Below are 16,964 nucleotides of genomic sequence, written 5' to 3'. Positions count from 1 at the left end.
GTACCTGAGAGGTACAGGGAGGGCCACTGACAGGGGAGTCTCACCAGTTTGCTTGAAGAAAAGGTGTCTTTGCAGCTCTGAGAGCCAAATGATGCTTTGTATTGGCTTCTCCAAGCCACCTGGGCTCATGTAGCTCCTGAGTAGTCTTGGCTCCTTGAGCTTGTGTCAACCTCAACAGGATCAGGACCGCCTGAAAGGGCAAACCAGCTCTTTTAACAGGGCAGGGCATCACCCCACAGCCGCAGAGCCTCCCCTGAGGAGTCTAGGCTGGTACTCGGTGTGTGCAGGAGACTGGGAACCAGCCAAGCTGTGGGGCCTTCGGATGCCCATCCTTTGGGCAGGAGCAGAGTTCCCTAGTTGTACAAATAATGTAGAAGATATGAACTCAAGGGGGGCAATTTGTATCTCACTTTGTTATCTCACTTTGGTATCTAAGGTGGAGTTAACCAAAATGTTGGCTTTTACTAAATGTAAGCACTTCCTACCTGCACCTCTCTAGCTTTCGCAGGCTTTGCTAGGTGACAACCAGCAGGAGGAGGGGGGAAGGTTTCACTCTAGCATGTGAAACAAAATGGTTACTTCAGTAGGAGTGACTTTGCAGCTTAAAGAGTTTTCTGGATTCACATGTTGTATATTACATCATGTACTGATTGGGTTCGGAACAGTGTTTTTTTAAATCTTTTTTCCTTTTCCATCGCTGGTATCCACCATTTGGTTATATGTCCCACCTTGACAAGGTCAGACGTAGGCCCCTGCAGCCCGTGTGTGATTTTCATCTTTAGATATTTTTTTTTTGTGTTCTGCTATGGCTTCTTTGTTTGACTAAAATGTATCTCTCATTCTTCATTCTGGGGAGAAGGGAGGGGTGCACGTGAGTACAGAAAATTCTTCAAGCTTCAAAACTACTTGTAGGAAGGTGGCTCTCTATAAAGTGCACTAAAACGAATTACACTGTGCAGAGTCCAGTGGATCCCCAAAGGTTTGCAGAGGCAGCAATAGAAAGGTCTCATGCTCTTTTTGTGGTAGTGTGGGCGAGCAGCTGGGCTTATTAAGGAGTTGTGTTAAGCATTTTTTGTACTCACTGAGGCAATAAATAAGACACACTCAAAGAATAGATCCGGGACCAATTTAGAAAAATAACAGTTGATTTTATATATGTGCTGAAACCTAGAACTTTGTTACAATGTAAGCAGTTTTCAAATTAAAATTACTTTGTTGTTTCAAAAGTCGACAGTGCAATTTTCAGAGCCTCCAATGTTAACCTATGGAAGGAAAAAAAGAATGTAGGTTCTCAGGTAATTTAACACAACCCCAGTCTCCAGGGTTTCAGGCTAGCACCAGGCAAGGTTCAGGCTGGTACCAAGTGTGCACCTACAGTGGCAAGTCAATGGAAACTGGGGGGACTGAAGACGCACTGCTCCCAGGTAAGTACAGGCGGTGTCAGAGGTTGGTCACCAGGGTTTAAGGCAAGCACCGGGGGGGGGGGGGCCACAAGGCAGCAACAAACTTACACTCTCAGTGGTATAGAGGCAGCCTGGTGCAGAGTGCCAACACCGCATCGGGCACCCAATGTTAATCAATGCAGCGCCTTGAGACCCTCACGGGTGAGTAGTGCGCTTTACAAATTCCTGACTGATTGATTGATTGATTGAATGCAGGAGATCACTTTCAGAAACGGGCTGCAGTCTTTGGCCAGGTGGCGGGAGAGGTCAGGTAAGTTAAAATGCCAGTGGTCATAGGGACACCAGCTGTCTAGCTCCCCCAAGGCCCAGGGGCTATGGGTGCTGCAGTGTCCTTTGGCGTCAGAAACAACTTACTGGGCAGATTACGGTCAGGGGGAGCCCTCAGATTTAGGCTGCAGGCGTTGCTGTGGAGTCGGGCAGGGTCAGCTGAAGATGGACTCTGGGTCAGAAGTGCTGGGGAGCCTTCAATGGGCTGGCGGGCCACTTGGACTCAGGCCCTGGGCGTCTGGTGCAGAGATGGTTGCAGTAAGTGGTTTCGCAGTTCCCCAGACAGCCTTCTTCCTTGGAGAGGTTTTCCTTTGGATAGGCCCGCTGTCCATAGGAGTTCTTGTTCTTTATTGAAGGCAAGCAGTCCTCCCATGGCTTTGGAGGTTGGTGGGCTGCAGGACAGTCATCTTCTGGAAGCAGACAGACAGACGTGCCAGTAAGGCTGGGGCCAAGTTAGTTAGTGTCTTCAGTCTTCTCTGCTGGGCAAGTTCTGTGGTGTCTGGCTCTACTTAGGTCAACAGGAATCTGAGTTCTAGGGTTCAGGAGTGCCACCTAAATATTTAATTTAGGGGCGTTACAGGGAGTGCCAGGTGGTAGCCAATGGGCTACCCACCTTTAGGGTGACTAAACCCTTCTTATGACCACTTCCTTTGGGATGTGGGCATAGCCGTAACAATCTTGGCCTAATTCCTTCCACACAAGATGGAGGAATTATAAAGTAGTGTCCACTTCAGCTCATCCACCCTAGGGGTGGGACTGGCAGGAAGTGGACACTCCTCCTAATGTAACTACTTTTTCTCCTGTGCTGCCACTGAAAGTGGGGTTAGGACAAGGTTGGTCTTCACCATCTTGAGAGACCTGGGTCATATTACAAAGGCAGTATGGCCTTTGACGCTCCCAGTCCTGGAATGTCCATCCTGCCTGGGAGAGGTGGTCACACCTCTGCCCAGAGCAGGCCTTTGTCTCTGGGTCTCAAGAGCACTGGCTCTCACCGTGCGGGTCCAAAACTATGTCTGTGGTGGCTGAACTGGCCAGGACCAGTCAGTCAACACAGTAGTAGCTGGTAGGTTGCCAGAGGGCACCTCTCATGTGCCCTCAGTGTACATTTTGTAATAAATTCAGCACTGGGGTCAGTGAGGGTTTATTATTCTAAGGTGTTTGATACCAAACATCAGAGGAATCAGAGAAGCCATCATGTAGCTGGGAACTTGTAATGACCAGTGTGCAGCACATGCATTTAAAATGGCTTCCCTGTACACTTACTATGTCTGAGAATCAGCAAAGACATAGCAGGGGCATATCTGCTCATGCAGATATGCCTTCACATGTAATATAATGCACCCTGCCTTAGGGCTGTAAGGCCTGATAGAGGGGTGACTTACATATATTGCAATCAGTGTTTATGGGACAGGGCGCACAGGCTTTGTGTCATTTCATGTTTTCAATTTGGGGAGCACCTTGTCACGCAGCCTGCAATCACAGTCTCCATAAGGTTGGTGCTGGGTCCTTGAGAGTGTCACAAGTTGTGCTGCAGCTCTGAGGGGCCCATGTCTTAGGTGCCAGGGATACCATTTACTAGTGTCTTACAGGGGGCGGAAGGGCCTGCCCAGGTGTCTTTGTTTTGGGGACGGAACACTGGCACTGGGGACCGGGTTAGCAGGAATTCAGTGCACTTCAGTCAAAGTTGGGTCCAACACCAGGCAAAACATGCGTGCAACCAGAACCCAGCTCCCTACACTACTCCTATGGATAACCATTTTGTTTTGCAGTGTAAACATATTCTGGATTCACATCCTGTGCATTGACTTTGTAGTGATTTGACAACCTCTAGGGAGGTTAGGCTATGATAAGTTTGTATTTACAAAGCAGTGTTTTACAACTCTTTGCCCCCCGTGCTTCATAGTTTGCTTGAATGGCAACACCACAACATTTGGTAAGTGTGTGTATGGCAGACCTTGTGGCTGCCCTGAACATATCGCTGAGGGAGACAGTGAAGAATGAGGCTATGCTCCCTTTTTTGTAAAACAAGCTCTTGGCCTTTCCTCCAGAGTAACCCCTGGTGCTGTGTGGCATCTGTGTGTTTGTACTAACCATCTTGCTATAATCCCCTTGCTTACACGTGCAGAGATACTGGTTCTCTCACAGGAGGGTCCAGCAACTCTGGAATCACTGAGGACAGCCTCAGTGAAGATGACCTACTGTTAGCCAGGATGGTCAAACGATTGGCTTTAGAGAGACAGCTCCTAGCCATAGAAAGGGAAAGACAAGAGATGGGTTTTGGTCCCATCAATGGTGGCAGCAACATAAATAGGGTCAGAGATTCTCCTGACATGTTGAAAATCCCTAAAGGGATTGTAACTAAATATGAAGATGGTGATGACATCACCAAATGGTTCACAGCTTTTGAGAGGGCTTGTGCAACCAGAAAAGTAAACAGAGCTCACTGGGGCGCTCTCCTTTGGGAAATGTTCACTGGAAAGTGTAGGGATAGACTCCTCACACTCTCTGGAAAAGATGCAGAATCCTATGACATCATGAAGGGTACCCTGATTGAGGGCTTTGGATTCTCCACTGAGGAGTATAGAATTTGGTTCAGGGGGGCTCCAAAATCCTCATGCCAGACCTGGGTTGATTTTGTTGACTACTCAGTGAAAACACATTGGATGGTTGGATTCAAGGCAGTGGTGTAAATGATTATGATAGGCTGTACAATTTATTTGTGAAAGAACATCTGTTAAGTAATTGTTTCAATGATAAACTGCATCAGCATCTGGTAGACCTAGGACCAATTTCTCCCCAAGAATTGGAAAAGAAGGCGGACCATTGGGTCAAGACTAGGGTGACCAAGACTTCCACAGGGGGTGACCAAAAGAAAGGGGTCACAAAGCCTCCCCAGGGGAAGAGTGTTGAGACATCCAAAGGGAAAAATAGTAAAGAGTCTTCTACAGGGCCCCAAAAACCTGCTCAGGAGGGTGGGCCCAGAGCCCCTTCACAATCCAATTTTGGGTACAAGGGTAAAAACTTTGATCCCAAAAAGGCCAGGTGTCGTAGCTGTAATCAGCCTGGACACCAAACTGGAGACAAGTCCTGTCCCAAGAAAGGTTCCACTTCTAACTCTACTCCAGCTAACACTGGAATGGCCAGTCTCCAAGTGGGATCAACAGTGTGCCCAGAGCAAATCAGGGTTCACACTGAAGCTACACTAGTCTCTGAGGGTGGGGTGGATTTAGCCACACTGGCTGCCTGGCCCCCTAATATGCAAAAATACAGGCAGCAACTCTTAATTAATGGGCAAAGTGTAGAAGGCCTGAGGGATACAGGTGCCAGTGTCACCATGGTGACAGAGAAACTGGTTTCCCCTGGTCAATACCTGGCTGGGCAAACTTATCCAGTCACCAACGCTGACAATCAGACTGAAGTACATCCCATGGCAACTTTAGAGTGGGGAGGGGTCAATGGCCTGAAACAGGTGGTGGTCTCCTCAAATATCCCTGTAGACTGTTTGCCTGGAAATGACCTTGAGTCCTCAGCATGGGCTGAGGTAGAACTGAAAACCCATGCAGCCATGCTGGGTATCCCTGAACTGGTGTGTGTCAAGACAAGGGCACAGTGCAAGGCTCAGGGTGAAAAAGTGGTGTTGGAGCCTGGAAAAAGGGCCCACCCCTCCAAGAGGAAAGGAAAGAAGACTGGGGAACCAGCTTCCACACAACAAGAAAAAGAGAACACCTCTTCCCAGGAGGAAGTTCTGCCCTCTGAGGGAACTGAGCCCATGGAGTTAGAACCTTATCAGGTTGAGCTCCTAGGCCCAGGGGGACCCTCAAGGAAACAGTTGTGTAAGGGGCAAGAAAATTGTCCCTCTCTTGAAGGCCTTAGGCAGCAAGCTTCTGAAAAGTCCAATGGAAAAATAACAGAACACATAGAGTCTATTGGGAAGATGGACTCCTTTACACTGAGGCAAGAGATCCCAAACCTGGTGCCACTAGGAGAGTGGTAGTGCCTCAGGAGTTTAGGGAGTTCATCCTGACCTTAGCTCATGACATTCCTCTTGCTGGGCATTTGGGACAGACCAAGACGTGGGAAAGACTAGTCAACCACTTCTATTGGCCCAACATGTCCCAGAAGGTCAAGGAGTTTTGTGTCTCCTGTGCCACCTGTCAAGCCAGTGGTAAGACAGGTGGACACCCAAAGGCCCCCCTCATTCCACTTCCAGTGGTGGGGGTCCCCTTTGAAAGAGTGGGTGTGGACATAGTGGGTCCACTTGAACCTCCCACAGCCTCAGGGAACCAATACATACTAGTAGTAGTGGATCATGCTACTAGATACCCTGAAGCAATTCCCCTTAGGTCGACTACTGCCCCTGCTGTAGCCAAAGCACTCATTGGTATTTTTACCAGAGTGGGTTTTTCTAAGGAGGTGGTGTCTGACAGAGGTACCAACTTTATATCAGCATACCTGAAGCACATGTGGAATGAGTGTGGGGTGACTTACAAATTCACCACACCATACCATCCACAAACCAATGGTCTTGTTGAAAGATTTAACAAGACATTGAAAGGCATGATCATGGGGCTCCCTGAAAAACTCAAAAGGAGATGGGATGTCCTCTTGCCATGTCTGCTTTTCGCCTACAGAGAGGTGGCTCAGAAGGGAGTAGGGTTTTCCCCCTTTGAACTTCTGTTTGGCCATCCTGTAAGGGGACCACTAGCTCTTGTGAAAGAAGGCTGGGAGAGACCTCTCCATGAGCCTAAGCAAGATATAGTGGACTATGTACTAGGCCTACGTTCAAGGATGGCAGAGTATATGGAAAAGGCAAGTAAAAACCTTGAGGCCAGCCAACAACTCCAGAAGTTGTGGTATGACCAAAAGGCTGCTATGGTTGAATTTCAGCCAGGGCAGAAAGTCTGGGTTCTGGAGCCTGTGGCTCCCAGGGCACTTCAGGACAGATGGAGTGGCCCTTACCCAGTGCTAGAAAAGAAGAGTCAGGTCACCTACCTGGTAGACCTAGGCACTAGCAGGACCCCCAAAAGGGTGATCCATGTGAACCGCCTCAAACTCTTCCATGACAGGGCAGATGTGAATCTGTTGATGGTAACAGATGAGGACCAGGAAGCTGAGAGTGAACCTCTCCCTGATCTCCTCTCCACAGACCCTAAAGATGGCTCAGTTGATGGAGTGATCTACTCAGACACCCTCTCTGGCCAACAGCAATCTGAATGTAGGAAGGTCCTGCAACAGTTTGCTGAGCTCTTTTCCCTAACCCCTGGTCAGACACACCTGTGTACCCATGATGTGGACACAGGAGACAGCATGCCTGTCAAAAACAAAATATTCAGACAGTCTGATCAAGTTAAGGAGAGCACCAAGGTGGAAGTCCACAAGATGCTGGAATTGGGAGTCATTGAGCACTCTGACAGCCCCTGGGCTAGCCCAGTGGTCTTAGTCCCCAAACCTCACACCAAAGATGGAAAGAGAGAGATGAGGTTTTGTGTGGATTACAAAGGACTTAATTCTGTCACCAAGACAGATGCCCATCCCATTCCAAGGGCAGATGAATTGATTGATAAATTAGGTGCTGCCAAATACTTAAGTACCTTTGACTTGACAGCAGGGTACTGGCAAATCAAAATGGCACCAGGAGCAAAAGAAAAGACAGCATTCTCCACACCTGATGGGCATTATCAGTTTACTGTTATGCCCTTTGGTTTAAAGAATGCCCCTGCCACCTTCCAAAGGTTGGTGAATCAAGTCCTTGCTGGCTTGGAGTCCTTCATTGCAGCTTATCTTGACGATATTGCTGTCTTTAGCTCCAGCTGGCAGGATCACCTGGTCCACCTGAAGAATGTTTTGAAGGCCCTGCAATCAGCAGGCCTCTCTATCAAGGCATCCAAATGCCAGATAGGGCAGGGAACTGTGGTTTACTTGGGACACCTTGTAGGTGGAGGCCAAGTTCAGCCACTCCAGCCTAAGATCCAGACTATTCTGGACTGCGCAGCTCCAAAAACCCAGACTCAAGTCAGGGCATTCCTTGGCTTGACTGGGTACTACAGGAGGTTTGTGAAGGGTTATGGATCTATAGTGACAGCCCTCACAGAACTTACCTCCAAGAAAATGCCCAAGAAGGTAAACTGGACTGTAGAATGCCAACAGGCCTTTGACACCCTGAAACAAGCAATGTGCACAGCACCAGTTCTCAAAGCTCCAGATTACTCCAAGCAGTTCATTGTGCAGACAGATGCCTCAGAACATGGGATAGGGGCAGTTTTGTCCCAAACAAATGATGATGGCCTTGACCAGCCTGTTGCTTTCATTAGCAGGAGGTTACTCCAAAGGGAGTAGCGTTGGAGTGCCATTGAGAGGGAGGCCTTTGCTGTGGTTTGGTCCCTGAAGAAGCTGAGACCATAACTCTTTGGTACTCACTTTGTAGTTCAAACTGACCACAGACCTCTCAGATGGCTAATGCAAATGAAAGGTGAAAATCCAAAACTGTTGAGGTGGTGCATCTCCCTACAGGGAATGGACTTTATAGTGGATCACAGACCTGGGACTGCCCATGCCAATGCAGATGGCCTTTCCAGGTTCTTCCACTTAGAAAATGAAGACTCTCTTGGGAAAGGTTAGTCTCATCCTCTTTCGTTTGGGGGAGGGGGTTGTGTAAGGAAATGCCTCCTTGGCATGGTTACCCCCTGACTTTTTGCCTTTGCTGATGCCAAGTTATGATTTGAAAGTGTGCTGAGGCCTGCTAACCAGGCCCCAGCACCAGTGTTCTTTCCCTAACCTGTACTTTTGTTTCCACAATTGGCACACCCTGGCATCCAGGTAAGTCCCTTGTAACTGGTACCCCTGGTACCAAGGGCCCTGATGTCAGGGAAGGTCTCTAAGGGCTGCAGCATGTCTTATGCCACCCTGGGGACCCCTCACTCAGCACAGACACACTGCTTGCCAGCTTGTGTGTGCTAGTGGGGATAAAATGACTAAGTCGACATGGCACTCCCCTCAGGGTGACATGCCAACCTCACACTGCCTATAGGTATAGATAAGTCACCCCTCTAGCAGGCCTTACAGCCCTAAGGCAGGGTGCACTATACCATAGGTGAGGGCATAAGTGCATGAGCACTATGCCCCTACAGTGTCTAAGCAAAACCTTAGACATTGTAAGTGCAGGGTAGCCATAAGAGTATATGGTCTGGGAGTCTGTCATGCACGAACTCCACAGCACCATAATGGCTACACTGAAAACTGGCAAGTTTGGTATCAAACTTCTCAGCACAATAAGTGCACACTGATGCCAGTGTACATTTTATTGTTACATACACCCCAGAGGGCACCTTAGAGGTGCCCCCTGAAACCTTAACCGACTATCCGTGTAGGCTGACTAGTTTTAGCAGCCTGCCACACACCAGACATGTTGCTGGCCACATGGGGAGAGTGCCTTTGTCACTCTGTGGCTAGTAACAAAGCCTGTACTGGGTGGAGGTGCTTCTCACCTCCCCCTGCAGGAACTATAACACCTGGCGGTGAGCCTCAAAGGCTCACCCCCTTTGTTACAGCACCCCAGGGCACTCCAACTAGTGGAGTTGCCCGCCCCCTCCGGCCATGGCCCCACTTTTGGCGGCAAGGCCGGAGGAGATAATGAGAAAAACAAGGAGGAGTCACTGGCCAGTCAGGACAGCCCCTAAGGTGTCCTGAGCTGAGGTGACTCTGACTTTTAGAAATCCTCCATCTTGCAGATGGAGGATTCCCCCAATAGGGATAGGAATGTGCCCCCCTCCCCTCAGGGAGGAGGCACAAAGATGGTGTAGCCACCCTCAGGGCTAGTAGCCATTGGCTACTAACCCCCCAGACCTAAACACACCCCTTAATTCTGTATTTAGGGGCTCCCCAGAACCTAGGAACTCAGATTCCTGCAACCTAAGAAGAAGAGGACTGCTGAACTGAAAAACCTGCAGAGAAGACGGAGACACCAACTGCTTTGGCCCCAGCTCTACCGGCCTGTCTCCCCACTTCTAAAGACACTGCTCCAGCGACGCGTTCCCAGGGTCCAGCAAACTCTGAAGCCTCAGAGGACTACCCTGCATCTAGAAGGACCAAGAACTCCTGAGGACAGCGGCTCTGTTCCCCAAAGACTGCAACTTTGCAACAAAGAAGCAACTTTGAAACAACACACGTTTCCCGCCGGAAGCGTGAGACTTTGCACTCTGCACCCGACGCCCTTGGCTCGACTTGTGGAGAACAAACACCACAGGGAGGACTCCCAGGCGACTACGAGGCCGTGAGTAGCCAGAGTTGACCCCCCTGAGCCCCCACAGCGACTCCTGCAGAGGGAATCCCGAGGCTCCCCCTGACCGCGACTGCCTGCTTCAAAGACCCGACGCCTGGTAAAGACTCTGCACCCACAGCCCCCAGGACCTGAAGGATCCGACCTCCAGTGCAGGAGCGACCCCCAGGTGGCCCTCTCCCTTGCCCAGGTGGTGGCTACCCCGAGGAGCCCCCCGTTGCCTGCCTACATCGTTGAAGAGACCCCTTGGTCTCCCATTGAAACCTATTGCGAACCCGACGCTTGTTTGCACACTGCATCCGGCCGCCCCCGTGCCGCTGAGGGTGTACTTTCTGTGCTGACTTGTGTCCCCCCCGGTGCCCTACAAAACCCCCCAGGTCTGCCCTCCGAAGACGCGGGTACTTACCTGCTGGCAGGCTGGAACCGGGGCACCCCTTCTCCATTGAAGCCTATGCGTTTTGGGCACCACTTTGACCTCTGCACCTGACCGGCCCTGAGCTGCTGGTGTGGTAACTTTGGGGTTGCTCTGATCCCCCAACGGTGGGCTACCTTGGACCCAAACTTGAACCCCGTAGGTGGTTTACTTACCTGCAAAAACTAAAACACTTACCTCCCCCAGGAACTGTTGAAAATTGCAGTGTCTAGTTTTAAAATAGCTATATGTCATTAATGTGAAAACTGTATATGCTATTTTGCTAATTCAAAGTTCCTAAAGTTTATAAGTGAAGTACCTTTCATTTAAAGCATTACTTGTAAATCTTGAACCTGTGGTTCTTAAAATAAACTAAGAAAATATATTTTTCTATACAAAAACCTATTGGCCTGGAATTGTCTCTGAGTGTGTGTTCCTCATTTATTGCCTGTGTGTGTACAACAAATGCTTAACACTACCTCCTGATAAGCCTACTGCTCGACCACACTACCACAAAATAGAGCATTAGAATTATCTCTTTTTGCCACTATCTTACCTCTAAGGGGAACCCTTGGACTCTGTGCATACTATTCCTTACTTTGAAATAGTACATACAGAGCCAACTTCCTACAATGGTGTTCGATAGATACTCCTAATTATGCCTTTTGAATATGCCACAATGCCTGCCAAGTACACCTTAAGTTTATTATATGACAAGGCTTCATTGAGTAGGTGGGTATGATAATTCACTGAAGTTGTGACATGTGCCCACTGTGGAGTGCCAGTGCCTTTTTTTTGTGTTTGATAAGCTTTTGATGCCAGAAATTTTGTCTTGAGTTTCAGCACATTCATGTACTTTACTGTCTCCTTGGGAGTCCATAGTCCTTTGATTTTTAGGCTGTTCATGTGGGCTCCCCGCCCTGTCTGTGAGGCATCCGTTGTGGTAGTGACAGAGGGAGTTGGGTGTTTGGATGCCTATCATAATATTTGATATTTTCTACTGCTTTAGCACTCAATGGGCTTTGTCTGTTACAACCACTACATCTCCTACCTTCTTGTCACCCGAGACGATTGTCTCTGAGGCCACTCCGGTAGTGCTCTGGTGAAGTCTTGCAGTGGGGGTTAGCGGTATGCATGCAGCCATCTACCGAGTTCTCCCACAATCCCCACTGTCAGAGCTTGCCTCATCTGATAAAGGTGAAGATGCCCTGTCAACACCTGGATTCTCTTTTGAACAAGGGTCACCTTTGCTAGTGTTGACTTTATTCTGGCTCCCAGAAAAATATTCTTCCTTTGTTGGTTGGGTGATGACTGTTCTAGCTTTACAGAGAAACCCATGTTGTGTATGGCAGCATATATGCCCTCCTGGCATATATGGAATGACCTTGCCTTTACTAACCAGTTGTCCAGACAATGATACACATGTGTCCCTCTTTGGCTCGTCTAGTCACATTGTAAAAACCCCTAGTGCAGTTTTTATGCAGATAGGTAGAATATTGAAAGGGTAATGTACCTTGTCTGCTACGAATTGCAGGGATTTTTTGTGTCCTCTGTTCATTGGGATGTGCAAGAATATGTTCTTGCAGCCTGTGTTTGCCTTATAGTGTCCCCTTCTCAGGCACGGACTCACTTCCTGTAGGGGTGTCCTTTTGAACTTTTGTTTCTTGATGTATTTGTTCAGGACACTGAGGTCCAAGATGGGTCTAAAAAGACTTGATAGGCTCTGGTACCAGGAAGGAGACTGTAAACTCTGTCTCTTTTCCCTTAAAGGGACTCACTCTCTCCTGGTCACTCGTTTGTGTAAATGTTCCTGGACTTCTTCCTTGAGGCAACTTTGCTCCTTGAAATTGACTTACCTTGATGCGATGTTTGGTGGTTGTTTTAGCAATTCAATACAATCTCCTTGCTGGGTAAGGTTTTGAACCCATTTGTCAGAGGTGATGGCACTCCATTGCTGGAGGAGTCCTCCAATCCTTCCCCATTGGTATTAAATGTGTGGGGATCTTTAGTGCAACATCACTTGCTGGAAGGCGCTGCCCCCTTCCCCTTGAGTTAGAACCTCTGGCCTCTTGCTCTCCACTGGAAGGGCTGCCTTTGCACATTGGTTTAGTGCCACTGTGGTGCTGCCTGTGGCGTTAAGGGGGAGTGCCTAGCTGCTGGTTGTGTCTCTCCTGTAGCATGTGATCCACTGAACGCATGGCTTCCATTGCTCTTGCCGTCTCATCACCTTTTTCCATACCCGCAGGGCCTTGTCAACTCCGTTACCGAACAGGGTGTCTCCAGTGAATAGCATACTGATGACAGTGGCCTGTACCTAAGGTTTGAAACCAGACACCAGCAGCCACGCATGCTTTCTCAAGGTGTTACCTGTGCGCAACTTCCTACTGGCAGCATGGACTGCACCCAGTGGCGATTTCAAGCAGGTTTTTGCAGTGGTTTTTCCCTTTCCCTCTAGAATTAGGTTCTAGGCTCCTTCCTTGTACTGATCAAGCAGGTGTTGCATCAGATCCTCTATTTCATCCAACTGCTGGTGTCCGTACTTGTTGAGAAGCACATCTTAGATGGTTATGCACCATTGGGTTGCTGCAGAGCACTCCATCATTCTCCCTTTCATGTCCACCTGCTTGATATGTGTTGGGTGGAGGTCCCACAATTTGCAGTGAGTTCACTCTTTTGTGAGCTATGGTGATGACGAAGGAATCTGTGTGACTGTACCCCTCATACAGTCTAGGTACTGGGAAAATTGCTTATATTTCTTTTCGACCCAGAAGGTCACGACCTTAGTGGCAACTGGTTCCTTGAATACTTCTATCCCCCTGGTCATGGATGCTTGGTAGCCTTGGTTCTTCCTTTCTAAGGGCAGGAGCGTTTCCAGCAAGAATCACGCTTCAGACTCATCCTTTTCCAGTTTCTCTGCATACGTCTCCCACCCCGTGGATGACCGCATTGTATGTTTCAATGTCATCGGGAGGAGATGGCCCCAATAAGGTATGTATCAATGTTCTTCTCTGGCGAGTTTGACATCCTCCTAGCCTTCATCCATTGAGCTTTTGTCCCTGAAAAACGAATTTTTGTATTGGACCTCCTCAGTCCCATCTACAAACATGTAGATCTCTTCTGGCTCCTCTGCAGGTTCTGGTGTGGTTGGGGGTTCTGTGTCTGGCTGATCTACCTCTGGCTCTGTCTGTGGCCGGTCTCTGTCTCGAGGAGGCAGATTAGTGATCCTGTATCCCTTTAAGGAGTCGTTAAGCTTTCATTAAAGCAGGGTCTCCATTCCAGCCTGGAGCCTCTTCTTATTCCACTCAACCTCGAGGGTCTTCTGGTCAACACTGATGACCTCTTTTTCGGCGACCGAGTTTACATCTGTCGGAGCTGCTGCTCACTGCCAAGCATAGAGGCCAGTTTTGATGATTCGCCTTCAGTGGCGACCTTGTTTTTGGACACCTAAGGCTGTTGTTGCTTTCTTTTTCCCTTTTCCCATCAGCTACAGGGCACTTTTGGAGTGTTTGGACTTGGAGGTCTCGACTCACTGCTGGAGCGCTGTTATTATCTGCAGCGCGAGTCCCTCAATTTGGAAGATTTTTCAGTGTCTTCTCCTTCTCAGCGCCAACTGCCTCCATGACATTAGAAGACTCCCCATGCACCACTTCAGTTTCCGCCAGATTTTGTTTACACGTTGGATATAATTAGCCCACCTTTGTTTCACTGTTGATTTCAGAGTCTTGGATTGAAACTCTGAGCATGCTTCGCAGTCCTCCGAGCGACAGTCTCTCAGCAGATGGAGGTTGCAAACCTTGTGAATGTCCACTTGGAAGAACTTGTGATGGCACTTCGGGCAGAAGCGGAAACAAGTGTGCTCCATAACCTCTTCACATTCTCTGACCACGGGGACACTGCCATCATGGGTGCCTCAGAAAACTCCCTGGTCTTCTTCGCATTTTTCCTCCACATCCATCATATGTTGAATGTTTTATCCTTACTCTGGTTTTTTTTCAGCATTTTCCTTGATGAAAACGTATTTCTGCTTCTTGATCCGGAGCTCTTGGCCATTCTTCCAGACCCAGCCGCCGAAAGAAGAATCTGAAGATGGCACCCATGCAAAGGGGCTTCTGTGTCATACATCTGCTGTCATCAAGTGGGACATACAACTGAACGTTCAATGTCAACAACGCAAAACAATAGAAAGTAGACTAGAACAACACCATTCTGGACCAAACCACTAGATAGCAGAATAACGCACAGCATGTAAATCCAGAAAACACTGCCATGAGAAAGTTGTTCAATGTTTGTGAGCAAAGATATTGTACTTTAGAAGGTATAGAGCTCTTCATAACCTGATGAAGTCATGAAGTGTTCCCATCCACATCACATTCCTGGATGCCCTTTTGAAGGGAATGGTTGGAAAGGAAGTTGAATGTAGTAAGTCATTTTCAGGAGGTGTTTGCTTAGGTGAAGGAGATTCAAAGACATGCTTCAAATGTGGTGTATAGCACATTGGTACCAAATAAGGTGATACTGAGAGGACAAGCCTAGATACATTCATGGATATCTACTTTTTAGAATTGTTTACTACTTTTTTGAAAGGAGGGATGCTCAAACGAGGGCCCAGCCTGGACCATGATCTCTTCCCTTGGTGAGATGTGTGCAGAGCTTGTGTTGAAGGAGAAGTGGTCCAGTTCCATGGATTTTTGCATGTGCGTTACACATTGCTTTGAAAGTGATGGGAGTCCAAAGGGGTGGAATGAGGAGTTGACTGACTGCTAAATTCTGAATTCTCTGTAATTTTCTTAGTATGAGGAGAAGGATTCTAAGATATAGGCCCTCATTACAACTTTGCCGCCCGCCAAGTTGTAACCGCCGCGCGGCCGCTGGGCGGGGATGTCGGCTGCAACACGGGAGCCGGCTCCAAAGGGAGCCGGCGGTGTTGCGATGGGTGCAGTTGCACCAGTCGTGCTTTTCACTGTCTGCTATGCAGACAGTGAAAAGCTCCATGGGGCCGTGGCAGGGGGCCCCTGCACTGCCCATGCCAAAGGCCCCCCAGGGGCCCCGCGACTCCCCTTTCCGCCAGTCTTTTCATGGCGGTTCCTACCACCATGAAAAGGCTGGTGGGAGGGGGACTCGTAATCCCCTGGGCAGCGATGCCCTGGAGGATTACAACCACCGGGACCAATGTGGCGGTAAACCGCCGGTCCCGGCCGTGCGAACGCAGTGCTTCCGCCGCAGTCGTAATTCCATAGATTGCACCGCCAGCCTGTTGGCGGTGCATCCGACGAAACAGCCCTGGCGGTCTTTGACCGCCAGGGTTGTAATGAAGGACATAGTCTTGCTAGCAAAGTTGAGGTGGGAAAGCACCAAGTGATGGTTAACTGAACTTGCTGACTGAATCTAATGTATGGGAATAATTCACACAGGCACCTCGTATTACAGAAGCTGTTTGGAAATATCGCGGTAGATGAATCTAGGTCTACTCCCAGTGCTAGCAGACGTCTTGCAGAAACTCACAGTCTATCAAAAAATGTGTAATCCTTCACAAATTACACGTAACCTATAAAAGTAAGCACTGAGCAGTGAAATCTCTTTGCTGTACAACAATGTGTTCCTGTATCCCAGTTCAACCTCTGAGCTGCTGTTCAGACTTACTTGCAACTACAAATTTGCCATAGTAGAGTTGGAGCATCCCTGTGGACCCCACTCCCCCAAAACTCTTTTAGTCGGGACTCAAACTCTACCAACCGGGCACAACAAATGGAGCAGCCTCTTGCGTTTGTCACATGGAAGTGCTCCAGGGCCTCGTCAGAGACATGGAGCATCAAACAAATGGTAATACACTAGAATACAATATATGATGGGTATTTTTACCTGAACACACAGGACTGAGGGTACAACAAACAACCTCGCTACTGCATGTTAGGCAGGTACCTAGAAGATCCTGACGGCAGAGCAGAGACTCCTTCAACACTACATAATGCAAAAGAATTGCCACAGGATCAACACTGACCTCCCGAGGAGGTGAGTCGGACCTCTGGAAGGTCCCACAGCATCAGACTGAGGAGAGGAAGTGCTGCATTTCACCAAGCTGTGGGGCGTGGGGAACATGGAGTCCGAGGATCGTGGTATAAGCACCTGGTTCCTCTTAGCGGGAACCCTAACTCACTTTGCCCTCACAGTGATTATTTTTACCGGAGCTTGTGAGGGACCATGTGCCCTTACCTTGAAAGGAACAGCAGACTTGTAGGAGTCCGGCACCTCCCAGCTTAGCAAGACTGAGGTCTTCATCACAGCGTTCACTCGAAAGTTCTTTGCAAACACTAGAAAAAAAATGAAATATTGGACATAAATAAGTAGGGAGCCAATTCACAACCCCGCAAGGGAAAAGGGTACATACAACCTTCATGACAGGTACACAACGTGGACTTCCTCCAACCCAATATTGAGTTGTAACTGTTCAGGAGCTGAGGGTGCCAATGAATAAGGAAGAATTCAGCAGCACTAAACAAAAACTTTTTCCAAACCTCTGGCCTTCAACTAACGCTTCACCGTCAACCAT

The 16,964-nt window shown here is 48.7% G+C and overlaps 1 protein-coding gene across 8 annotated transcripts in view; it reads right to left on the bottom strand.

Annotated features, from left to right (window-relative positions):
• The window catches only part of PTPRF (protein tyrosine phosphatase receptor type F), a 597,274-nt gene that overhangs the window by 83,727 nt on the left and 496,583 nt on the right, over positions 1 to 16,964 (bottom strand). For all 8 annotated transcript variants that reach the window (XM_069227811.1, XM_069227807.1, XM_069227815.1 and 5 more), the window contains one exon: positions 16,628 to 16,725. In XM_069227811.1, the coding sequence (XP_069083912.1) occupies positions 16,628 to 16,725 (98 nt within the window). The remainder of the gene's footprint in view (positions 1 to 16,627; positions 16,726 to 16,964) is intronic.

The sequence above is a fragment of the Pleurodeles waltl genome, chromosome 4_1, assembly GCF_031143425.1.
Source record: "Pleurodeles waltl isolate 20211129_DDA chromosome 4_1, aPleWal1.hap1.20221129, whole genome shotgun sequence".
In the NCBI taxonomy this organism is placed as follows: Eukaryota; Metazoa; Chordata; class Amphibia; order Caudata; family Salamandridae; genus Pleurodeles; species Pleurodeles waltl.
Note: the sequence above shows the minus strand (reverse complement) of the source record. Positions and strands in the feature narration are given on the sequence as shown.